The 26,237-nt window shown below is 38.0% G+C and overlaps 1 protein-coding gene and 1 long non-coding RNA gene across 4 annotated transcripts in view; one reads left to right on the top strand and one right to left on the bottom strand.

Moving 5' to 3' along the window:
• Window positions 1–1,672, bottom strand: part of LOC135228246 (uncharacterized) — a 77,524-nt gene extending 75,852 nt beyond the window's left edge. For both annotated transcript variants that reach the window (XR_010318636.1, XR_010318637.1), the window contains exon 1: window positions 1,436–1,672. This is a non-coding gene — a long non-coding RNA (uncharacterized LOC135228246). The remainder of the gene's footprint in view (window positions 1–1,435) is intronic.
• Window positions 1,106–25,953, top strand: BNIP3L (BCL2 interacting protein 3 like). Of its 2 annotated transcripts, none has more exons than XM_064272678.1 (6): window positions 1,106–1,282; window positions 10,418–10,601; window positions 18,165–18,237; window positions 21,269–21,372; window positions 21,507–21,656; window positions 23,256–25,953. In XM_064272678.1, exons 1-6 carry the CDS (start codon window positions 1,180–1,182, stop codon window positions 23,302–23,304), a joined length of 663 nt encoding a protein of 220 aa, XP_064128748.1. In that variant the 5' UTR covers window positions 1,106–1,179; the 3' UTR covers window positions 23,305–25,953. The 2 variants fall into 2 exon arrangements, with proteins under 2 accessions (XP_064128748.1, XP_064128749.1); XM_064272679.1 differs by lacking the exon at window positions 1,106–1,282 and adding an exon at window positions 9,221–9,682.
• Window positions 25,954–26,237: the final 284 nt, after the last annotated feature.

Below are 26,237 nucleotides of genomic sequence, written 5' to 3'. Positions count from 1 at the left end.
CAGTAACATAAAGTAGTTCAGTGTCAACCACACACAGGATACATGTCTTTACATAAAATAAGGTTGCAGAGATAAATTAGCTAGCTAGCTGCCATGCAGTTGACTCCGACTCACGGCAACTTTACGTACAACTGATGGCTGGGGAGTGCATTATTGTGGCTACTGTGCCAATCCATTTTACTGAGGGTCTCCCTGTCCCTCACTGGCCCGGTGATTTATGAAACACGAAGTCCTTCTCCAGCGATTGATCCCTCCTGATGACGTGTCTAAGCAAGGAAGTCGGACAGTTCTATTGTGATCCATACGGTTTTCATTGACCGATTTTGAGAAGTAGATCGCCAGGCCTTTCTTCCTAATCTGTCTTTTTCTGGAAGCATTAGACCACAGGAGATCCTGCTGGTATTTTGAAAACCGTTGGCATAGCTTCAAGCATCATAGCAACACCCAAGCCACATTATAACAAACTGACAGAAGGTGGTCAACCCCATGGCAGCTATCTATCTAAGCTAGGTGATTTGGGTGATTATTCTCTACCTTTTCCTGAAATTTTCCAGCTATTCTTACAACAATTGCGTGTTACGTTTGTAATTAAAATTTAAGGTATTGACCCGGAACAAAAAAGTCTGGACTGCCATACATTGTTCCCTGTTCGGGGTGTTTATATTTCACCAGTTTTACTTGAGGGTATGACGGGGAAGCACAAGGTTTTTTGCTTCCTTTTTGTCACCACAATACTTATTACAAAACTGAGTCCTTATCAGACATTAAAAAATAAATGCTCACAGATTGGATAAAACAATGTTGACCCAGTAGGTGTGGGAGATTTGGGTGCTAATACATGGGCACGTTACACTTCCTCATTGCAGACTTCCCCCTATCCTCTACCCCAGGGCCATCACCATAATTCATCCCACTGGGTCAGTACAAATTATTACGTGCAACAATTCATTCCTGGCGCGCGCGTCAGATTGACTCCAGCGTCTCCACGTCCGTGGCTCCTCCCGCCGCCCCGTCCGCTGGCTGTGTTGTTATCACGTGTCCTGGGCGGGCCCTGACGTCAGGAGCAGGGGGAGGGTCTGCGCACGCGCAGGAAAGGGGGCGGGGGACTCGGCTTGTTGTGCTGCTGCCCGAGAGCCAGAGACGGTCCTGCTGCGGGCGCAGCTCCTACAGCCACTGACAATGTCTTCTAATTTAGTAGAGCAGCCGCCGCCCCTGCACAACAACAACAACAACAACTGCGAGGAAGGCGAATCGCCTTTGCCACCGCCAGCCGGCCTCAACAGTGAGTGCTGGCCCGGCGGGATTGGTAAAGGGGATGGGGGAGGAGGCGCTGGTCTGGCCGCCACCACAAGCTTAGCGCGGGGGGTAAGGGGGACCAGAAGGCAGCTTATTGGTTAAGGCCGAGGATGTTCAGGTGACTGACGGCTCCCCTCACCTGTCAAGATGAGGTGCTCTTGTCTCCCTTTTCGCCTGTCTCTTCTACCTTCTCGGATATTGAGTTGGGTCCTGCTTCTGTTCAGGGTTAGGGAGTGCAGGTGGGTGGGAAGAGACGAGGGTTGGAACGCCCAGCGAGCTGGTAGACGAGGCGCTTCCACCTGTGGTGCGTCCGCTGAAGCGGAGCCAATCGAGGCCTGGAGGAGGCGGGCGTTGGGGCGCTGGGAGGAAGGAAAGGGCGAGGAGGGTGGGCGGAGCGGGCCGCGGAGGGGACGTGGGAAGGGATGGGGACGTGCGGCGGGGCCGCCGGGGGATGGACGGACGGGCGGCGGGCGGCGGGCGGCGGGCGGCAGCGGAGGGGAGGAAGGCTGGGGGACGTGGCCAGGGTCAGGTGTACAATGGAGCTTAAGCCTTTGCATCACTAGCTAACGTCGCTGAATTGGGCTTCCCCAGGTTTCGGAACGTGAGCCCTCCGGGTACGTTCTTTTGTTACCACAGTCGCGTCAGGAAAATAAATCCATTTGGTAATTTAATGGTTACTTGAATCACGTGTGGAGGCGAGGAAGCTGTGTTACTTTTTTTTTTTTGGATATTTTTCAAAGTTGCTGAAGTAATGTTTTTAAACGACTAGATTGTCTGCCAGAAAAGCTGTTTATAAACATCCTCTTGAACTGCACAAATCACAGTCTGAGGAAATGAATTTTCAGATACGGAATTATAAACACTCATACACATGAATAGTTGAAAGTTAATGAGCGATATTGAGTTACGACCAAATACAGTTGCTTCATAATATTCTGGTGCTCAGACATCTCGTCGTAATGTTATTTCCAGTTGTTTAATTTAGAGCTCGGAGTCGTCTTAAAAGGTTCTTGTTTTTCTGTAATGCATCTCGTATGACAGCGATAGTTAGGGCAGTTAACATATGGCTAAAGGAAATCGTTTAAACATCACTTGGATGCTTAAAAGGCTTGCAGTATTTTTCACCCATAAGGAGGTTCTTCCAACAAGGCCTAAAAATTATTTTAGGGAAAGAGAGTTCCCACAAACATGGGAATAGAATTTGAATATTTTAAGACGTATTCATTGTTTATTGCTTCTTCTCCATCTTTTCTTTTTTAATTTAATTTTATTTATTTTTGTTGAGAATATACACAGCAAAAACACCAATTCAGCAGTTCTGCATGTGCAGTATTATTTCTCACAGTAAATTAGGATTAATTTATGTGCCTTTAAATGTTACTTGCATTAGATATTGACATGCATTCTTAACTGATTACCATTTTTTCGCATATACTCTTAGAAGCATGGAATTTAGAATGGAAAGAGATGTTTTAGAAATAACTGTCCCCTCTTATTTACAGGGGAGCCCTGGTGGGATAGTAGTTAAGTGCTACGGCTGCTAACCAAGAGGTCAGCAGTTTGAATCCGCCAGGTGTGCCTTGGAAACTCTATGGGGCAGTTCTACTCTGTCCTGTAGGGTCTCTATGAGTTGGAGTCGAAGCCACCGCGGTGGGTTTTCTTACTTACAGGTGAAAAAACAGATTAGAATTTACTTGAAATAAAGTGTTTTGCCTAGGCTGGGATTTAGAGTCTAGGTATTGACTGTCACCCAGTCTAGTACTCCTTTGGTACACTTCTTTTTCAGTGGTCCAAAATCCTCGAACCATGTGTGTCTTATTCTCTCAGCATGCTATTCTACTCGGTGTACAGAGGCGATCTAGCTTTTCAGTATTTTATTTCTTAATTGTCTTCACTATTGTCCTGTGATACTTAAAAGTTATCTATTTGGTTAATATGTGTACATGATTTCACAGAAAACAAAGGGATTTTAATTTTCCTGTGACCATTTAATAAAAAAATGAGATTGAGCTCTGTGTGATTGTTTGTGCCTGTGTCTGACAGACCTATGAGGTGTTTGACGTCCTTGGCCAGTCAGTGGTTGCCCCTCAGTGGTTGCTACGTTTACATTAGCTGTTATTGAAGTGGAAGGATAATCAACCTACAGATGATATCAGAATGTTTCTATGGGAAATCTGCTAGATAAAAAGTATATTTGGTGTGGAATGAGCTTTTAAAAGTTACTGAAAAACTTTCTAGATAATGCCATGTTTAATTACTCCCCCTTGCCTCTTACTCTGCTCTTTTTTTTTTTGTGTGGGGGAGCTCATTACACAACGCTGAACCGAACAAAACAAGAGTGAGCAAATCAGCGTATTCAGGCATCTAAAAACTATCCAAATTGCAGATAAGTTGAAATACTTTGTTGAGTAAAGTTGCGCAACTATGAAAAACAGATTAAACTCATTGTACAGATTATCTCTGGTTTGGGATGTTATCTTTAGTTCAAGAGTCAAAAGCAGAGTTTTAATAGCAAATTATTGAAATATTTGGAATAATGAAACCCTGATTTTTATTTTTTAATTTTTTTTTTACTTTACTGCTATAGGTGGGCCATTCACTTTCATTACGTATTAGTGGGCAAATATCTGAACTACTTCCAAAATTATCTTTCCAATTGCTGATTCTTAAGAAAAACATCAAGTTAGTTAATATTTGTATAGTAGATTTATATCATGAGTTTTGGTAGGTAGTATAAGAAATATCAAGGTAGTAGCATAATTCTTGTTTAAAGTGGGAATAAACCAGTCCACCCCCCTTTTTTTTTTCTTTTTAAACATCTTCAACCATGATGTACTTGCTTCCTGAATGTGGTGAGAAGGCTGTGACACATAAAACTTCACTGCGTTGTAATACTCTTGAAAATATACGTAACGTATATATAAGTACCAACTTCTTCAAAAAGACTGAACTTTTTTTTTTGTTTTAGAGAATGCCAATAATTATTCTTGGTCTGGATTCTAGCGTCAGATCCTTAAAATAAAGGCTTTGAGGAAAGAGGATAAAGTATAATGAAATATGTCACCCCTGGTTAAATGAGTGTTGTAGTACCTTTCAGGTTGGGGGTGGAAAATGAGTCAAAATACTTCTTCCTTCTCTCCACTTCCTTTAAGCCACTTTATTCAAGAGAAGAATTGAACAGGTGATTTTAAAACTGTAAAGAATATACACCATACAGTCGTAAATGTAGTCACAATTATTTGACTAACCTTCAGGACTACCCTTAGAGAATATAGAAACATGGATTCTCTGAAAATCTGTTAACAATTCTCAAAAGCTTAAACTGGGAAATATGTCATTGTCTATGTACAAACTGATATAAGAGAACAATTATAAGTATCTTGGAGTATAATAAAGAGCCTACAGGTTTTAATTTTAAAACTTGCTTGTTAGGAAGAGAATTCACTCAGATTTTTTTCTGCTTTGTATTACTTGGACAGCACAATCCTCATAACTTGTTTCCTTTCCATGTAAAATGGACTTTGTGAGAACTGGTAAGAGAACATTGAGAAATTCTGAGGGTGTGTATCAGGAATGAATTAGGTAATGGGGAAAAGACATATGTAGTTAATTTATTGAGAAAGACAAGTTTACTTTTTCACCTTAAAGATAGAGCTAATGTGTAGCCTTTCATGAATATCTGTACATAACGATCTCTGCAGCACTTTTTATTGCCATACATGATATGGCTGGAAGAGAATTACTGAATTAAAGGAAATCTACCTTTTTCTACCTTTTAAAGGCTGTTAATACATATTGTCAAACTACCCTCCAGAATGTTTGCCAAAGCCCTGATTGTAATAACAAAGTATTAGAAACAACCAGCTGGTTAATGGTTAAACCATTACCATTTGAATAATGGTTAAAGTATGGTATCTCTTTATGATGGGCTATAATGCAGTTGTTCAAAAGAATGAAGTGCGTTGATATTCATTGACATTGAAAGACATCTACAAGTTGTTGGGTGAAACACTACTTACAGAAAATATGTACAATAGGATTCCATTTTTATAAAACAAAAGCAAAACTATATTTGTATTAAAGAGAACTCTGGAAGTCTGCATGTGAAAGCATCCTGTTAGAGGAGGAATGAGAAGCTGGGAGGAAAGATACTAATTTTACTTTATGTACTGATGTTTACATTTTGGAGGAATACAGTTTTTTTATTGTGGTAAAAATAATAAAACATTTATTATTTTGATCTCTTTCACGTGTATAATTCAGTGCCTTTAATTATGTTCACCATGTTGTGCAACCATTACTATTGTCCATTTCCAGTTTTTTAATCATCCTTAACAGAAACTCATTGTTCCTTAAGTGAACACATCATTTTTGTAATAAATTTTTTAGAATGATACCAACCAAAAAAACCAAACCCATTGCCGTCGAGTCAATTCCGACTCATAGCGACCCAATAGAACAGAGTAGAACTGCACCATAGAGTTTCCAAGGAGCGCCTGGTGGATTTGAACTGCCGACCTCTTGGTTAGCAGCCGTAGCACTTAACCACTACGCCACCAGGGTTTCCTTTAGAATGATGGAGTATAATTATAATAATAGCTAACAGTTTCATAACACCATCTACTGGGCACCTTTCTTATTTTTCTGTGCGCTTTATTCATTTAATCCTCGTAACAACCCTATGAGGTTATTCTTGTTAGGCGACGTCTAGTCAGTTCCGACTCGTAGCAACCCTCTGTACAACAGAACGAAACACTGCCCTGTCCTGTACTATCCTCACAATCGTTGTTATGCTTGAGCTCATTGTTGCAGCCACTGTGTCGGTCCTTGTCATCGAGGGTTTTCTCTTTTTTGCTGACCCTCTACCTTACCAGGTATGATGTCTTCTCCAGGGACTGGTCCCTCCTGATAACATGTCCAACGTATGTGAGACGAAAGTCTCACCATCCTCTCTTCTAAGGAGCGTTCTGTCTGTACTTCTTTCCAGACAGATTTGTTCATTCTTTTGGCAGTCCATGGTGTGTTCATTATTCTACACCACCACCACAATTTAAACGCGGCAGTTCTTTTTCAGTATTCCTTATTCATTGACCAACTTTCACATGCGTATGAGGCAATTGAAAATACCATAGGTTGTCAGGTGCACCTTAGTCCTTAAAGTGACATCTTTGCTTTTTAACACTTAAAAAGATTTTTTTTTTTTTTTTTGCAGCAGATTTGCCCAATTGCAGTGTGTCGTTTGATTTCTTGACTGCCGCTTCCATGGGAGTTGATTGTGGATCCAAGTAAAATGAAATCTTGACAACTTCTGTATTTTCTCCACGTGTCATGATGTTGCTTCTTGGTCCCAGTTTTGAGAATTTTTGTTTTCTTTGTGTTAAGGTGCAGTCCATACTGAAGGCTATAGTCTTTGATCTTCGTGAGTAAGTGCTTCAGGTCCTTTTCACTCTCAGCAGGCAAGGTTGTGTCATCTGCATATCGCAGGTTGTTAATGAGTCTTCCTCTAGTCTTGATGCCCTGTTCTTCATATAATTCATTTTCTGTGTGCTTTATTCATTTTACCCTCATAATAACCCTATGAAAAACCTGTTTCCGTTGAGTCGTTTCTGACTCAGAGAGACCCTATAGGACAGAGTAGAACTGCCGTGTAGGGTTTCCAAGGAGCGTCTGGTGGATTTGAACTGCCAACCTTTTGGTTAGCAGCCAGATGCTTAACCACTGCGTCACCAGGGCTCCAACAGCCCTATGCAGTAGATACAATTATTGTCCCCTTTTTACAGATGAGGCAGATGAAACACAGGTTAAGTGAATGTCCATCGTACAACTACTGCTAAGAGGTAGAATGGGAGTCTGGCTCCAGTCTGTGCTCTTAATTGTTGTAGCAATATAGCCAAACAAATATAGTTTGCCTTAAGTAGAAATCTGAGTTATGGTATAAGATGTTAAGGTAACCATGGAGATCATTTTTATTAAGCTTTTCTGTATGTCTTCTCAGGTTCCTGAAATATACATTAGATTATGATTGTTTATGTGTTTTTAGTGAAGAAAGTAGAATTCAGATACTGGTTTGGAAGATCTTCAAAAAATGAAAGTTCAGAAAACCTGGTATTGTTTCAGCCTTTTTTCTCTTTGATCAAATACTTCAAGTGAACATTAATTATTTTAGGGAAGACTGGTTTTTATATAAAGACCCATCTGGAACTCCTGGTTCCTTAGCTCTGCTTCTGTCAGAGCAGCTCTGGTTTTTTGTTTTTGGTTACATACTAGGCTTCTGTACAAGAAGAACTGGTTTTATTGGTTTGAAAATAAGTGTGAAAGTCTTAGGAACAGTGGGAGTAGGAAAAAAAAAGCATCGGTTGCCAATATTCATTCTATTTTGCCAGTTAAAATATTTTGCAGAGCTCTAAATTTAGGGATGGTTTTGGCATGTTTTTTATATACAGAGTGTCTTAGGCTGGGTCTTCTAGAGAAGCAAAACTAGTGAAGCATGTATACACACACACACACACACACACACACACATATGGCGAGGGAGAGATTTATCTCAAGGAAACAGCTCACGGGGCTGTGGAGACTGGCAGATCCCAAAGTCCACGGATCACACGTTGGCTGGAGACTTCTCCTGACTCATGTAGTTGCAGGGGCTTACGAACCCACAATCGGCAGGTCAGACTGCTGGCTGCTGGCTCACAGGGCCGCAGAAGCTGGCAAATCCCAAAGTCAGCAGCTTAGATGACGGGCTGCTGGCGCATAGGTCTGAGGAGCTGGCGAATCTTAAAGTCAGCAGATCAGACGACAAGCTGCTGGCTCAAATCCCAAGAACGGGACTTCAGATGATGATGAGCCAGAAACAGGATCCAGAGGAGGCAAGCTTTGTCAGAATATCCATATATGTGTGTGTGTGTATATATATATATATATATATATATATATACTTGTGTATATACATGTGTGTGCATATATATATATATATAGGGTGCAGGCCACACTCCCAAGGGAAACTCTTGCAACTGATTGGCTGATCACATGAGATCACATCATGGAGGTGACTACATAATACTGAGAATCATGGCCTCCCAAGCTGACACATAACATTAACTGTCACACGGAGGCACTCCAAATATTAACTTTTTTTCAGTGTCAGAGTTATCTTAGATTTGCTAGGTGAATTTGCTGATCCATTTTTATTTCTATCTAGTCAATGTCTACTTTCATGTGTACATTAAACTAGGCTATGGGGATGTCATACAACTTTGTTGTTTGGCAAGTCAGTCTCAAGTAATTGGTAGTGATTATGGAACTGTGACGGAGTCCCGAGTGGTGCCAACAGTAAATGTGCTCAGCTAACCAAAAGGTAGGAGGTATAAGTCTACTAAGAAGCACCTTGGAAGAAAGGCCTGGTGATCTGCTTCTGAACAGTCAACCACTGAAAGCTGTGTGAAGCACAGCTCTACTCTGACACACATGGGGCTCTCGTGAGTCCGGTCGACTTAGCTGCTACGGGGCTCAGACAACCACTGGGGCTGGCGTAAATGGGTCAAAAGGAGGAAAGGGTGACTTAATCTGTATTTAGCAAATACACTTTTCTAAGCATGCTACAAGTATAAACTCTTTTAACTAGCATGTAATGGAGCATTTCCTTCTTAATAGGCACATTGTATATGTTACCGTATCTAGTCCTTACACCAGCCCTGTAAGGTGGGTACTTTACTTACACTGTGTTATTCTCTGTTTTACAAATGAGGAACCTGAAACTCAGAAGATTGTATATTTTGTTGGAGTCAGATTCCTAACCAAGTCTGCCTTTAAGCTTTTCCTTCATGTAAGGATATTGAGTTCAGTTCTGGGTCTGGTATAGTTATCCCCTTGTGCGGAGTGCGTTTTAGAGCTGGAGTCTGCTTTGGTGATTATTTTGATTTACTGATGGAAGACTGTTCAGCAGAGAACTCTAACACTTCTGCTCAGAGTTAGAGGAATGTCCTCACCAACCTGCTTGACTCTAACTTATATTTTTTAAAACAAAATTTGTTGTAGGGAATGGAAATGATGAAAAAAATACGCCATAACACTTTTTATTGTGAAGTTGGTTTATTGGCTACTGTTAAGAATTCTTATTAAAACTGAAGCACCTTAATGTGTTCTGGGTTTTGTAATGTGTTCAACAAACTCATTGGAGCAATAAATATTTTCAAGACCTATCCAAATTACCAGTGCCACTTCTCTGTTTTCCTGTGGTTCCACCCCCTTGGACTATCTGCCTAAGAAAAGTTAACGTCTGCTTGTAGCAGATGCATACTTGTTTTTCCCCTGAAACCAACAAGGCTTAATGAAAACTCTAGAAAGTAGGCACTTGTGGGAAAGAAGAGAAAAGAGGCAAGTTCACAAGGTATGCTTTGTGTATAGAAAAGGGAGAAAAGAATAGGAGAAGTGAGGTATAAAGGAAAATTAATTAGTGGGATAGAGCTAAAGCTTTTTTCAGAATTTTTAGCATTATCATCTCAAAAGTATTTATTTTATGTTCCAGGTTTATACACAAATTGAAATTTTTGTGATCGTATTTAAGTTCTCTCTTGAGGAGCTTCTCAGTTGTTTGTGCTAATTAGTATATAGCTGTTAACTTATTTAGATGACCCTTATGAATTTATGAGCCATATGTTGATTTCATTTGTGGACAGGGTACGACTAAATAGCTGAGGTAGACTATGGAATGTGTGTGTGTGTGTGTGTGTGTATATAAATATGTATATTTCCTAAAAATCAAAGGTGAGTAGCCTGTCTTGTAATCAAGTAACTTTATTTTCTGAAATGCAGCCTCAGAGTTTTTAGTTATTGATTGTACATAAACTAAGATTAAACTAGAGAGACAAATGGCTAGAGACTCTTGTTTAAAGATTAATTTGAGAGTTTCAGCTTGTTCTAAGTTGAATGATTGCATGTACTTCAGGAATAGAACTATATAGGTTTTTAGACTTTTTATTGCTTTTTGTTTATTTTCTTCAGAATGTTTTTGGGTTGGTTCGAGGCAAGTCGCAATTCTTATCGGAATTCACCATATTGGCGCCTGTGTGCACATGACAGATTTCATTTCTGCTGTGGTTAAGTTATCTGACTTGTCCAACAGGTTCCTGGGTGGAGTTGCCGATGAACAGCAGCAATGGCAATGATAATGGCAATGGGAAAAATGGGGGACTAGAGCACGTACCTTCTTCATCCTCTATCCACAATGGAGACATGGAGAAGATTCTTTTGGACGCACAGCATGAATCAGGACAGAGTAGTTCAAGGGGCAGTTCTCACTGTGACAGGTAAGTGAGATCCACGTTTTGGTGGGACTCTGGAGACAAATGGATTGCCCGAATGAGTTGTGATTTTACAAGGTTAATTCCCATTAGCAAGATGAATTTTAGCTTGTCTAAAATTCATTTGCTTAAATTTTTAATTTAACAAAATATGACTCCTAATTTATTGCAACATGCTTATATAAATCAGACAGCTAACTGACGAGTATTTTAAATTTCCATTGATTTTCCTCAGATTAAGTTTGTTTTCTTACTCAGATTGAATTATTTTTCAATGTTTGTCAGTGTAAAATTCAGTGGCGTAAATATTTATTTACAGAAGTATTCTAAGTGTCCCCTATTTTCCTTTGTACTTTGTCCCCCTATTTATTACACAGATCACAGTCTGCCTTGAATTAGTTACCTTTGTATGTAGTTGTCTTCCCTTCTAGATTATGAGGCTTCAAAAGGAAGGGGTCATGTTTTCATCTTCTTTGTATCCTTGACAGTAATGGTCCTGGCTAGTCGTAAACAGTTAGTAAATGTTTGACTCATATAAGCTATGGCAATATTTTCACAGTGAGTACCAACTAAGCTGTGTAAAAATAGTTACTGTTGAAGGCCATTCAGTTTTCTCATAGGAAGTTTTATTTGAGACCTCATTTTCCTATGTTCCATTAATTCCACTAATTAGGGACTACTTAGGGTAAAAGCTAAGAATACAGAGATACATAAGTACGAGTAGAATGAAACCAAGTCATTAATTTATTTTTTAGTATAAACTTTTTTTTTCCCAGAGAAATTAGCATCGTGATGTATTTAAAAATTCTTAGTCTAGTAACAGCCATACTGTGTGGCAAACTCATAACACTATGGTATACTGAATTATGCTCTGGTTAATTAAGAGCTAACTGATTTTAATCATTTAGAAAATGCAAATGCACAGGAAGAATATTAAGGAAACATTTTAAAATGTTAACAGTAATTGTCTCTGGGGCATGGAGTTATGGATGGTAATTTTCTGTTTCTGAATATTTTTGTACTTTTGTAAAAATTTTGTACATAGCATGTATTATTACTTATCAGAAAAAGTAAAAAGAAACCCAAGTTAAATTATGCATGCAGTTCCTGATTGGTTTATAATCCGATATTGTCAGCAAGGCAACCAGAGGACTGTGGTACATAGTGCCCCCCCCCCCTTGTCTCATCTCTCACTTGTCACTGTGCGTCTTACATCCTGGGATGGCTATTGTCATAAGCAGAAACAGAGCAGCTGGTTCTTTCTGAGCGGCTTGCCATTGATTCCAGCATTAGTGGTTGGTCTTTCTGAATGAAGATTTATATTTATGTTATAGGACTTGCTGATATGCTAGTTTCTGCAGATTTCTGCTTGTTACGGGCCTGTTGATGAGGCTTTTGTACATCCAAGTACATGACTCTTGATCATTGGTACCAGTGTGTCCATTGACCTTTTGTTCACGTGGTGCTGTCATTGGGCAGAGAAAACATTACCATTTGCTTTTCTGGCCATCTTGTTTCATTTATGGTTTTAGTATACTTGTGATCAAGTATCGATTCACTTTCCCATAGTCGTGCTTAGGTTTCTAAACATGTGAAGAGAGGTATGGTGGTGAATGGTTTTGAATACTTTGCTGTCCCTCAGCATATGTGTCTTTGGGCTCTGATTATCTTTTAGAGGAGGCATAGAACTCCAGCTCAGTAATACTCTCCTGGGATATCTGATTAACACACTTTACTATTTAAACATATCTTCAAAATCCATGTTGTTTGAACTGCCGTGCATCTCTGTATTTACCAGTTGTTGAGAAATGTTTCTTGTAGACAGAAAGGTTTAGGATTGTTGGATATTAGTCCCAGAACTGATTTATGTATATTTTTAATTAAAATTATTCCATAGATGTATTTTTGTCACTGCTTTCGTTGTAGAATATAAACCCTATGTGTTCTGATTTGTGTTCCATCCTATTGTAGGGATTTTCAACCTTGGCTGCACATTAGAGTCACTCAGGAAACTTCAAAAAATACTGATTCTCACACCGCATCCCTAGAGATTCTTCTCATTTAGTTGTCAGGGGTTGGGTAGAGACATAAGAATATTACAGAAGCTCCCTAGGTGATTGTACTATGAGCCATGGTTGGCACTCTAGTGCATTCCAAATTGTTAAGAGTAGTAAACAGTTTACCAGTGAAAAGTTTAGTATTATTGTGAGATTGGTGCCAGTGGTAAGAAGAGTATAACATTAGAGTAATGCTTCTGTGGGATTGTTATTCTGACTGCCTTGACCTGGTCATGGCTCTGTAAGGCTAGGCCTTAATTGGATCTCCGGACATGAATCCAACGCCGTTGTGATCTCAGTGATAGTAAACTGAAGACAACAAGAGTGCTTCACTCTGGTTGATTCCTGTGCTTTAGCATGACAGTTCTAGTTTAACAAAAAAAATTTCTGAATGCATGTAATATATTTGTTTGATATAGAACCAGCTTTCTGTTTTCTTATCCCCATAAAGAATCTCTTATATCCATTATCATAGTCTAAGAGTTCTAGGCCTAATCAGCCTGATATATCGCTGATGATCATATTTTTGAGTTGGTAGTCTTTCGCCAACATCTCTATACATTAACATTGTACACATACTCTTGGTAACTTAGTAGTTAGTATTTTGTTCCTTTGAGCAAGTTAAGCCCCACATATTTTTCATCCCTATTTAACGGAGAAGAAGGAGCCCTGGTGGTGCAGTCGTTAAGAGCTTGGCTGCTAACCAAAAGGATGGCAGTTCAAACCCACCAGCTGCACCAAGGGAGAAAGTTGTGGCAGTCTACTTCCCTAAAGATTACAGTCTTGAGAACCCGATGGGGCATTTCTGCTCTGTCCCGTAGGGTCACTGTGAGTTGGAATAAACTTTACAGCATACAAGAACAACATTTGATGGAGGGAGAGGAGGATGTAGTGAAAGTTCCAGTGATTTGCTGTGATTACACAAGGAATCGTTGATAAAGTTAAGAAGATAACTTAACATATTGTATTAATCTATTATACCAGTTAAGGTTTATGATCATGTGTTTTTGTCTAAAAATTAATTGGTAAATAATTGTGTTCTAGGAGTATACCAAAAACCAAACCCAGTGCCGTCGAGTCGATTCCGACTCATAGCGACCCTATAGGACAGAGTAGAACTGCCCCATAGAGTTTCCAAGTAGCGCCGGGGAGATTCGAACTACCGAACCTTTGGTTAGCAGCCGTAGGACTTAACCACTACGCCACCAGGGTTTCCAATTCTAGGAGTATACTTTGAATTTTTCATTAAAGGCTATATAATCAGGAGCCCTGATGGTGCAGTAGTTAAGTGTTTGACTGCTGACCAAAGGGCTGGCAGTTCAAATCCACTAGCCACTCCTTGGAAACCCTATGGGGCAGTTCTACTTTGTACTGTACGGTTGCTATGAGTCAGAATTGACTCGATGGCAACAGTTTTTGTTTTTAATATATACATATATAAAACCCATTGCTTCATATATAAACTTATATAATTTAATATATATGTATATAAAACCCATTGCTTCATATATAAGCTTATATAATTTGCTCTGAAATATCTCCAAATATTTCTGAAATAAGTAGAATAGTGGTTCTCAAACTTTTTGGTCTCAGCACCCCTTTTCACTCTTGTTTATGTGAATTATATATATTGATATTTGCCATATTAGAAGTTAACACAGAAAAATTTAAATATGTATTAATTTAAAATAATAAACTCATTACATTTTAAATTTTTTCAATAGAAAAACAATTTTGCAAAACAAAAAAATGAATAAGAATAGCAGCATTGTTTGACGTTTTTGCAAATCTCTAATTACCTGGCTTAATAGAAAACTGCTGGATTCTCATGTCCTTTTGCATTCAATATGTTGTGAAATCATACATCTGTTGTGAAATCATACATCATATAAATGCTGAAAAAACTCATACACTCATGAGAAGATGAGAATGAAAGGCAGATAACATCGTAATTAAAAAAAAAAAAACCCATTGCCATTGAGTCATTTCCAACTCATAGCGACCCAGATGGAAGAACATTGATTTATGTATTTTGGAGCCCTGTCATTAGGTGCATAGATATTATGGTTATGTCTTCATGGTGGACTGTCGCCCTTTTTTGTCTTTTATGGTGGATTTTGTTTTAAAGTCTATTTTATCTGAGATTAGTATTGCTACCCCTACTCTTGTTTGGTAGCTGTTTGCTTGATATATTTTTTTCCATCTTTTGATTTTTAATAAATGTATTTGTTCCTAAGGTGTATCTCCTGTAGACAGCGTATTGATGGGTCCTTTTTTTAAAAATCCATTCTGTCACTCTCTCTTTATGGGTGCAGTTAAGCCATTTACGTTCAGTGTGATTATTGATAGGTGTGAGTCTATTGCTGTCATTTTGTAGTGCTCACATTTTGTTTGTTCCTCTCACTGTTCTGTGCTGAATTACTTTTGTTTGTTTTTTTTGCATTTCTTTTGTTTTTGTGGATTTTGTGTTTGCTGAGACTTTGTTTTTCTTCTTTATTTTGATGAGTAGGTTTGTTAACTTTTTTTGTGGTTACCTTGAAATATACTTCTATCCTCCTAAGTTTAAACCAGTCTTTTTTTACATGGTAACACCTTGACTTTCTCTCCATCTAAAGATTGTATACCTACACCGTTTATTCTCTGTCTTATTGTTCTTACATTGTTGTCATTTACAGATTGACCTTTTTGGTTCCCTGTTGTAAATTTTTTAGTTTTGTTTTATCCTTGAGACTTCATTATTTAGGTTGGTATCTGGTTGATGCTGTTTATGTGCTAGATTCCAGGTTGTTGTCTGATAATGTTGGTTCTCTAACCAAAAGACTCCCTTTAATATTTCTTTTAAGTTTGATTCAGTTTTTACATATTCCCTTAATTTCTGTTTATCTGGAAATGTCCTAATTTTGCCATCATATTTGAGCAAGATACATTATTCTTGGTTGGTAGTTTTTTTCTTCCAAGATTTTCTATGTGTCATTCCGTTGCTTTCTTGCCTGCGTGGTTTTTGCCGAGTAATCAGAGTTTAATCTTACTGTTTCCCCTTTGTGACTGTTTTTCTCAAGCTGCTCTCAGGATTCTTTCTTTGTCTTTGGTTTTAGCGAGTGTGATTTATGATATATCTTGGTGTTTTTTTTGGGGGGGGGGGTCTGTCCTGTGTGAGGTTTGTTGAGCTTCTTGGGCAGTCAGCTCATGATACTAGGGAAGTTTTCTATCAACAAATCTTCAGTGAGCTTGTCTGTGTTTTCTGTTTTCTCCCCCTGTTCAGGAACTCCAGGCACACACAGATTTTTGCTTTTAATTGTATCCCATATCGTTCTCAGGGTTTCTTCATTTTTCTTCATTCTTTTCTCTTGATTTGACCTCAAAGTGGCATCCAAGGATTTGCCCTCAGTTTTGCTTATCATGTCTTCCATTGTTTCAGATTTGCTTCTAAAACCTTCTGTTGCACTGTCCATTTCTGAAATCTTTAGTTTATCTTTTGGATTTCTAATTGTTGTTTCTGTATGCTTTTAGTTGTTTATTTTGGCAATTTGTTAATATATTATTTTCCTGGTTTCTTCCTTTCTTTGTCTGTCTTTTCCACGATCTGGAAATCCTGGTGGCTTAGTGGTTAAGTGCTACATCTGCTAACCAAAGGGTCAGCAGTTCAAATCCACCAGGTGCTCCTTGGAAACTCTGTGGGGCAATTCTACTCTGTCTTATAGGGTTGCTATGAGTCAGAATCGACTTGACGGCAGTAGGTTTGGTTTTGGTTTTTCCATGATCTTGTCTTTTTTTTTCCCTTATTTTTGTCTGCATTTTCCTTCATCTCTTGAGTATTAGAGCTCTGAATTCCCTATCAGGTAGTTCCAGTGCTTTTTCTTCTAGCAGAAGATCATCTGGTGTTTTGTTTTGGTCACTTTCTGGAGCTGTCCTCTCCTGTTTTTTTTTATATGTTTTGATATCGTGTGTTGTCTCTGGGACATTCAGGAATTATTTTCTTCAGTCTGTTATAGTAGATTCGATTATTTTGTCCTGCTTTTTTGGTTTTATTTGGTTTTCTTGGGTAGGTAGGCCGGGTGTGTTTTGTTGCTTGTTTACCTGTGGGCACGATACTTCTTACCACCCTGTCCAGGTAGGTGGGTCTGGTCACTCAGCTGTGGTGCAGCGGGATGGGGCCAATGGCAGTAGAAGGGCAGGGATGGGCAGTTGGTAGCACGAAGTGGAGGCGATGGCACAGGGCTGGGGAGCAGCACAGAAAACAAATAGATAAACAAACAAACAAAAGAACAAAGCAAACAAACCAAAAAATCATGGTCCATTGGGAAGGGGACGGGATGGCACATGGGGCTTGCTGGGAAGGAGAAAGAGAAGGAAGGACGGGAGAAAGAGAGAGAAGCAACAAAAGAAGCCAAAAAACAATATTAAAAAAAAGGAAACAAAAATAGAAACCAAAAACAAACAAACAAAAAATGGCACTGAGGGGGCCAGCTGGTGGGGTCAGAGCGGACCCCCGCAGCAGTGAACCAGTATCTCTGGCTGAGCAACCATGGCCTGTTGGCAAGCTACAGAAGCTGCGTTGAGGGAAGAGGTATGGGGGATGGAAAAGTGTATATCCCTGGTTACTGGGTTCTCTTGTCTTCGGCTAGGAGCTCCGTGGAGTTCCCTTCTCATACTCCTGGTCTTCAGTCTTTATAGCTGAGGTCCAGTATGGCGAATCTAGGTGACAGTGAACTGGTATCTCTCTGGCCAATTGACCATGGCCCGTTGGCAAGCAGTGGAGGCTGTGTACAGGGAAGAAGGGTGTGGGGTGGGAAAGCATGTATCCCTGGTTACCAGGTGTTCTATCTTCTGTTGGGAGCTCTGTGAAGTTGCCTTCCCATATACCCCATCTGAGGTCTTTGGTGGCTGCAGCCCAAGATGGTGAATCCAGCCACATTAGCTGGTATGGGACCTCCACTCCGTAGCTCTTCTCGTTCCCTGTTCTCTGTCAGTTTCTTATTCCATTCGGTGCTTGATCAAGTTCTTTATTCCTTCATTTGGTACTCGGGGTTTCAGGAGTGACATTTGTAACTGTTTTACCTAGTTTTTCAGGTCTTTGCTGCAGAGAGACAGCGTGGTGCTTCTGTTCATAGCACCATCTTGGCTCTGCCTCCTGATGGAAGAACTTTGAGAAAAATAACCCCAAATTATCTTTCTGAACTTGAAAATGATTCCACCTTTATTGGAAAAGAGTAAAAGTAAGAAAATGTGACGGTCTTTTGTCTTCAGCTGGTATTACCTTTGCAAATTTATCATTGTGAAGGAACTCATCATCACTAAATAATTTCAAAGCGTTATGGGAATAAGAGTGCTCTATTTCATTTAGCTCCTTAATACTGACTCTCTTGTATGGGGGTTGCGATGTACAGATCTTTCTGAGTTACTGCTTTTTACAGTCATACTGCTGTAACTTTTAATTTTCTAATTTCCAGTAGAGGCTAATTATTTGACAAAATGAGAGTTAAAACTAATGGCTAAATTCTTTCTCTTGTAGCCCTTCCCCACAAGAAGATGGACAGATTATGTTTGATGTAGAAATGCATACTAGCAGGGACCATAGCTCTCAGGTGTGTGTGTTTTTTATTTTTCTGATTTACAATAAAGAAGTAGGAAATATACAAAATGTCTTTTAAGAAATATGTTTTGCTAAATATATTAAAGAATAGGAAGATGTCTTAATAAAGATAGTTTGAAACTGTTTTAAGGTTTTGATTTTGAAATTAATTCGTGTTGTGCTGCTTCTCTACTAAGAATTTTTGGTTTTGTTGCCCTAAAGGAATTAGAAATTCCTGTTTATATCAGTCCAGTGTTCCACGTTAGTGTTTTGAGTTTGCAGATAGAAAAACTGAAACAGGTGTTATCCTATTCAAGGTCACAAAATGTGTTCTGAGGAACATTTACTCAGTGGAAAGCTCCATAACACAGTTCTGAAGTAAGTGGAAAGTAAAGCAGCCCCCAGGCTCCCCAACCTTCTTACCCTAATAGTCACAGTACATAGTAGCATGTTTGTTGTTACTGTTAGCTGCCATTGAGTCAACCCCTGACTCATGGTGACCCCATGCACAACAAAATGAAATGCTGCCAGTCCTGTGTCATCCCGGTGATTGAGTACTGATTTTAAAGGCTCTGAAAATTCTCACAGGAAAAAAATCTGTTTAATTAAACCAAGTGTTTCCAAGCTTATTTGACCTTAGTCTCCTTCCCCTCCTCCCCCCCAATAACTTACCTAATAACCTAACGGAGCACTTCGATAAGTACTGTCCTGGCTTATGGAGAGGCAGGTATACAATTAAACTTACTGAATTTGATCATTGAATTTAAATGGCATTCTAGACCTGACTTCAATCGCCCTAGAATTCCAAAGGAAAGAAAAATATAAGACTCTGGCCTCTGTCAAATTGTGGTAGGATTGCCAGTGTAACCCCTACTCAGAAAGAACTAAGTACAAGAACATTGGTTATTATCAGGCAGGGGTAAGCTGTAGTATCAATCAATTTTCAGTCAGTTTAAACAAGGTTAAATGTTGGAAAAGCAGCCTAACGCCTATAAGAACAACATTAGATCTGCTAGAATAAGACTTTTGATAAGGGAGAAGTCAGGGGTAATTTTTTTAGGCTTTCATAAAGCCTTTTATGTTGCTTTTTTAAAATGAAGAAATTACGATTTAAAAATTACTTTGAGATTTAAGAAAAAGGATTTTTTCATTAATGAGAAGAACACTTAGAGATAAGGAATAGTTAAAAATAGTGAACAAAGAGCTGTCATGGTACTTGTTCTTATTGAATATTTTCGTATCTGCTCAGTAAGAGGAATATATGGCATTTTCAAGCTTTTCTAGGAGGAGGAAGGGAAAGGCGCTAACATTTATTAAATATGCTCTAGGTGTTTATTTAAAAAAAAAAAAGTTTACCACTTTAAATGTTTTCAGTCCAGTGAAAAGACGAGATTATTCCCCATGGACAAATAGGAAAAGTGAGGCTTTGTTGTAATAAAGTTATTTATCCAAGATCACACAACAAATACGTGATAGAACCAGAACTGAAACCAGATCTGAGTGTGTGACCCTGCTCCTTCCATTAAAGTGAACGGGATTGATGTCAGGAGAGCTGAGAAGATCATGAGAATGAGCTGAAATAGTTGGTTGAATTACAGTAAGGAGAAGCCTAAGGCAATTCATTTAGAAAAAAGACCAGTCAAACTATACTTTCATAATGCTAGTTTTTCTACAGTCTCAGTTTTGTAGGAGAAAATAGACTGTAGATTGTCCCCTGAAGACATTTTTGCAGTGTGCTTCTGAGACCACAGAGGCCAGCGGAGTGTTGGATATCATTAGAGGTGTTTTTGAATCAAACTGAAAATGTCTTCTTTCCCTCTTGTAAAACTGTGGTTTAGCTGTACATAGACCACAGTGTGCAGTTTAGTAACCATGTTTAGAGACCTAAGAGAACTTGAGGTGGGCCAGAGAAGGAAAAATGAAGTGATAAGAAGATAGGAGACTTCCATGTACGAATAGGCTAAAATGACCAGAATTCTCTATATGAATAGATGTAGGCTTAGAGAGAGAATTATTGATTCAGTTAGAAGTATGAATCTTACACACTTGAATTAAGTGCATTTTTACAATATTCTGGAATTCTAACAATTGGAACTCAACCTGAAAATGGCAAATTTAGGATTAATAAAAGGAATTTGTTGTTAGTTGGCATCAAGTCGACTTCAACTCCTGGTAACCTCATATGTATAAAACCCACTGCCGTCGAGTCGATTCCAACTCATAGCGACCCTATAGGACAGAGTAGAACTGCCCTGTAGAGTTTCCAAGGAGCGCCTGGCAGATTCAAACTGCCAGCCTCTTGGTTAACAGCTGTAGCATTTAACCACTATGCCACCAGGGTTTCTCTCATATGTATAGGGAGGCAATAAATGAGGAGAGCTTATGATCCTTATCCTTAAGGTAAGCATTCTAAACTTATGCGAGAATTTACAAAAAAAAAAAAACATTAGTCCAAAGATAACTTTGCTTCAGTCAGGTGAGACAAAAGTATATCATCTTGAAAAAATATCTTTACATTTTCATTGTGTTGGAAAATATTAAATTAACTTGTTCAAAAACTTAAAACTAAATCTTTGAGCGATTTTAAAGAGGGACATAAAAAAACCAAACTCAGATCTGAAAGTAAATTGTTATCTCTGATTTAATGTTTTCAATGTTACTGCGAAGAACCAACTCATGATTTTGAGTAATCTCAACACTCAATAGAAAAAGCTTAATTCTAAATGCTACGTTGTATAATTCAGTAGAATTTGCCAAATTCAGCAGAATTAGATAAACACCAGGATAGCAAAAATACACAGGGATTTCATCTTGATTTGACAGTAAAGGGGACTGTCTATACGTAGGGACTATCTGAAGCTACCTTCCTGGGACAGCGATTCCGCAGAGAACTAAACCCGTTGCCATAAAGTCAATTCCCACTCGTGGTGACCCTTCTGTAAAAATTAATGATGCACAACCTTTGTTTTAGTATATTTCTGTCCAGGTTTGTCTTTATATCAGGAGGAATTGGTCTCCCTTTTTAAATTTAAAATTCTTTACAGTCAGAAGAAGAAGCTACAGAAGGAGAGAAAGAAGTTGAGGCTTTGAAGAAAAGTGTAGAGTGGGTATCTGACTGGTCCAGTAGACCTGAAAACATTCCACCTAAGTAAGTTCTTGCATGTTTCTTTTCAATGAGCACACCTGATCTGGTTCACACTTTTCTATGCAGTGGACCTGGTAATTCCAAGGTATTTTCAGCAAATGCATTTCTGACGCTTATCTCTGAATTTCTTTCTCCAGGGAGTTCCACTTCAGGCACCCTAAACGTTCTGCTTCTTTAAGCATGAGAAAAAGTGGAGCCATGAAGAAAGGGGGTATTTTCTCAGCAGAATTTCTTAAGGTGTTCATTCCATCTCTCTTCATTTCTCATGTTTTGGCTCTGGGGCTAGGGTAAGTAGTGGTAAACTCCTAAAGTTTTTTACATTTATTTTATCCTCATGTTTTATCTCCAGGTTTAAGAAGTATGTGTGAGAGCAGTTTGTATCACTTTGATTTTAAGGTTTTAGTGCAGATAGGGTGAACTTAAAAGAATTACTGAATTTGATACACTGTCGGTCTACCGATAAGCATTTTTAGCAATAGGGTTTTTTCTCATTTGGAAATGATGTTCATATTAATCTCCTAAATGTTAACTTTTAAGTGAGCCTTCTGTGTGTGTTTTTTTCTTTTGGGGTTTTCTTTTGTTGTTTTTGTTTGTAATTGTTCAAGTTTACTAAATTTTAAAGTAAATTTAGTGTGTAAATTTTGCGGTTGATATGAACAGTTTTTTTTCCCACCATTAGTTTGCATAATCCTTAAGATGAAATTGGTAGGTTAATTGTGGGTATTATTTTTTATGCTCTTAACTTTGTAGTGTTTTCATTTATTCTCAGATTAATTTTTCAGGCATGTCTTTAAAATTTTTTTTATTTTGAACAGTCAAAAAAAATACGTTCTTAAAAGATTTTAGGAGTTAAAAAGTAACTTAATTTTTTTTCAGGATATACCTGTTACACTCTTTAATCATGCCTGGTGGATCATTTTATGTGTGTAATACGAAAAAGATACAGCATCCTTTACCTTCCCTTTAAGAAGCTCAGCATATCAGATGCACCCCTTTTGTCTTTTTTGAGTCCTTAATCTGCTTTTGTGAGGGCAAGGACATAATCAGAAACCGTAAAATGGAAGGTGTTGTTAGAGGAAGGGGAGTGTGTAAATGTCCTGTGAGGATTGGTGTGGGGAAGGGGTAGGAGTTTAAATTTCTCTACAGTATTCACTGCACAGTAGTTCTTTTGCCCTCAGGAGGTGTTGGTTTTATATATTGCAGTATCATTTCCTTTCATGAACCTTCAGGAGATTTCTCTTGCTGGAGGAAACGTAACTGTTGCTGTAGATGAAAGCAGAGAAGAGGGCTAAAACTGTTGGTCGCTTTTATTAAACTGGGAGATTTATCTCGTTGCCTGTTTTCCTTCACTTCTCTCCTACTTAAGTTACTATAAAGGTAAAATACTTACCATTTGCCGTGGAAAAGTGATATTAGGTCCTTAATCCTTAAGAATTAAAACAGTGAGAACTGTCTTTAAAGCTGCATGGGCAGCTTTAAGATTTTTTTCTTACAAAGAGCGCCAAAATCATTAGGCATGTTACTGTATTTTGCATCTGAGATACCAACAGAACGTTTTGTTTTCCACAAATGAACATCTCAGAGGAGGTTGACTGTTTTACTCTGGAGGGATTGACTTGACTTTGTGTAATCACTGCCTCTGTGCTGTCCAGTAGCCAGTAGCCTTAACAAATAAACATTATTGTATAAAACCAGTTTGGCTGGCTGGTGACTGGTTTTAAGTAAGTCAGTAATAATTTCAGGATATTAGGGAACTCTACACATATACCTTTAGGGCCTCTTACAAGGACTGAAAATTTTAGTTTTCAGGTAGATGTCAACATGTGGACAAGCTGATGTGGAACTATTGAAACGGATGAAACATGATGCACTCTGTTTCCTTTCAGCATCTATATTGGAAAACGACTGAGCACCTCTTCTGCCAGCACCTACTAAGAGAAAGAAGAGCCCCTGGAAATGCGTGTGACCCGTGAAGTGGTGTTATTGTCACGTTAGTTTATTTGAACTTGAGACCACTGTAAGCATGACCCAACCTACTGCCCTATTTTTACATATTCAAGTTCCAGTAACTCGAAATCCAGTATTTTATTCAAACTCTGTTGAGGCATTTTACTAACCTCATTCCCTTTTTGGCCTGTAAGACACTTTAGAACTACCTAACAGAGTTTACTGTTGTTTAGAAATTTGCAAGGGCTTCTTTTCTGCAAATGCCACCAGCAGATTATAATTTTGTCAACAATGCTATTGTCTCCTTTTAGTCACCACCAGACTTAGACCTGCATCATTGATGGTATAAATTCTACTCTTGCAAGGTAACTACCATCCCCTCTGTTCAGATGAGATCAGGTTAGCAAATGGTAATAGAGCTTTGTTTTTTCCAAGACAAAGGCAAGTTTCCCTAAACTTGAATTTATAGTTATTAAAAAAAATAAAATAACAACAACAACCCAAGGAAAAGAAAAAAATCCCAGGCAATAAAAAATTATTTTAAACCACCTTTAGAGACTTTAATTTGTAGGAGGCAGGCTATACAAATAATAGATACAGAATAGAATAAGAACTGAAACACATCAGCAGATTTTAATACTAGAATATTGTAATGTCTTTTCTATAATACAGAATCTTTATTTCTGATAAGGAATGTCTCAGGCCTGGAAATATATGAAATTGCTTTGGGATTTTTGTGTATGTTTGGAATTTTTATGTTTTTTAGCTGCATGCAAATTTTTCATAACTTTCTTTACATTTTTGTATTTCTTTTTCTCTCTCTCTCTCTCTCTCTAAGAGGCTTTGAAATGAGTTCCAATTTGAGATGTAAACATAGGCTTCTTGTTTTAGGAAGCATCACTTATAGTCTAAAGCCTTTAAACCCTGAAGATAATAATTTCAGAGTTACTCCAAGCAGGCGTGCAACTTTGAGAAATAGACTTGGGTCATGGGAACAGTTGACAAAATTCTGAAAAGATGCCATTTGTTTGCTTCTGATCTTTCACTTGTTATCGTTTACTGTGCAGTCTTCCCAAGGTGATTCCTGTGATTCTGCAGGCACTGGTGATTCTCTCACGTAGCCATCTTTTCAGTACGTTATACTCTTGAAATTCCAGAACTCTCAGCAACTTCTTCCTTCAGTGACACACTTTTTTTCTTTTTCTAAAATGTGAAGCTTTAGGACCAAATTGTTAGAAAGCATCAGGATTCTCAGTTACTTCAAGTAGATTTTATTGGATTTCAGAACACACAGCATGGCTTTGAGGGATACTACTAACTACCATATGTTTTATATTTAAATAATTACTGTTTATGATATAGACATTACTATTGAATATTTAAGAGAACCATTGTTAATTTTAAACTAGCAATCTGTTCATTAAATAAAGCACATCAGGTTGACTTGAATAAAACACTACAACAACCAGGTTTGCCAGTTTTCAGAAACTCTTTTCTCTCTCACATCAGGTTTTGCAAATTGATATAGTAGAGAATAACAAAAGAATTAATTTCCCATAATTTTTTCAAAAATATAGCTGCTTACCTTTAAGAAAGATGATATATCCAAAATCATTTTCTGAATTATTTTTTTTTTTTTTTCTAGCATTGGATGTTTAAATAATTTTGGGCATCTTTTTATTTTATCTTCTTCCTGTATTAAACTTAAATCTGGTAATACTTAGTTTGCCTTCTGTAACCTGTTTATTTCAGGTATCCATATTTGAACCTTTTGGAAGAAAGTAAATTTGATGTCCTCTGGTTTTGAAAAACCTGAATAAAATTGAAAAGTTAAGAGAACTAAGTAGATACACCTTACTTTGTACTATAATTGGCATCATGGGAGAGAAAAGAATTATACTTAAAGTAAAAGCAACTTTTTACAGTCATTTCATTGCCTTCTTTCCAAATTCTATAGTGATTCTATCGGTAGTATGATTAGAACTTCGGTATATATATTTTTTTCAATATTAAAAACAAATTTAGCTCTGCCCTTTTTCTTAAAATATCTGTGAAAGTATGGAATCTTACATAAAAAATGAATACATAATCACAGTAGAACTTCTCATAAGATGAAACAATGCAGTATTTATTGGTAGCCCTAATATAGGGGATGAATGTTTGTAGCTCCTACCCAGATTTACAGTGAACAGAAACAGATTGTATTTTTGGAAAGGAGAATTCCACAATTAGCAGTTGAAATTTTAAGGTTAATGTTTTAAAAGGTTTACGCCTGTTTACAATTGGAGATGAAAAGGCAGGCTTCATTTTCTCATGTTTGAAGAAAACTGGCTTAAAATATTTGTAAATAGACTCATTAGCAAAGGTGCACATACTTGCACATTGAAAAATGTAACAAGTTACCTTGATTGTAGTAAAAATATTTACCATTATAAAAAACGAAAATTGGAAACTCAGCCAGTAAGGTGATTTTTTAAGTGAACCAGTTGTTGAAATTATTGGGAATAACTGAGCCAAAGTGATTATGCATTCTTCATCTACTTACTTAGCACTTTGTATCATTATATACAGTTTACAGTACATGTATAACTTGTAGCTCTAAACATTTTGTGCCATTAAAGCTCTCACAAAACTTTTCCTGTTCAGTATATCATTTTATGTTACATTTGTTGCCTGGGAGTGTAGAGGAAATGAAGCCTCACCTGTCTACACAAAAATATTCCATTATTGAGTTCTACAAATATTTGAACACCTAACAGTGCCCCAAGCACTACATGAATGAACAATACCCCTGCCCTCACAAGGTTCCTACTCTTGAGAAGATAATCACCACAAAGTGGAGTTATTTGTAAGTGCAGTAGTAAAAGTGCATAAAGAACTGAGGTGATAACTGGTAACTGAGGTGAGGATGTGTTATGGCA

This window comes from Loxodonta africana, chromosome 19 (genome assembly GCF_030014295.1).
Source record: "Loxodonta africana isolate mLoxAfr1 chromosome 19, mLoxAfr1.hap2, whole genome shotgun sequence".
NCBI lineage: Eukaryota > Metazoa > Chordata > Mammalia > Proboscidea > Elephantidae > Loxodonta > Loxodonta africana.
This window is presented reverse-complemented; position numbering and strand designations above follow the sequence as displayed.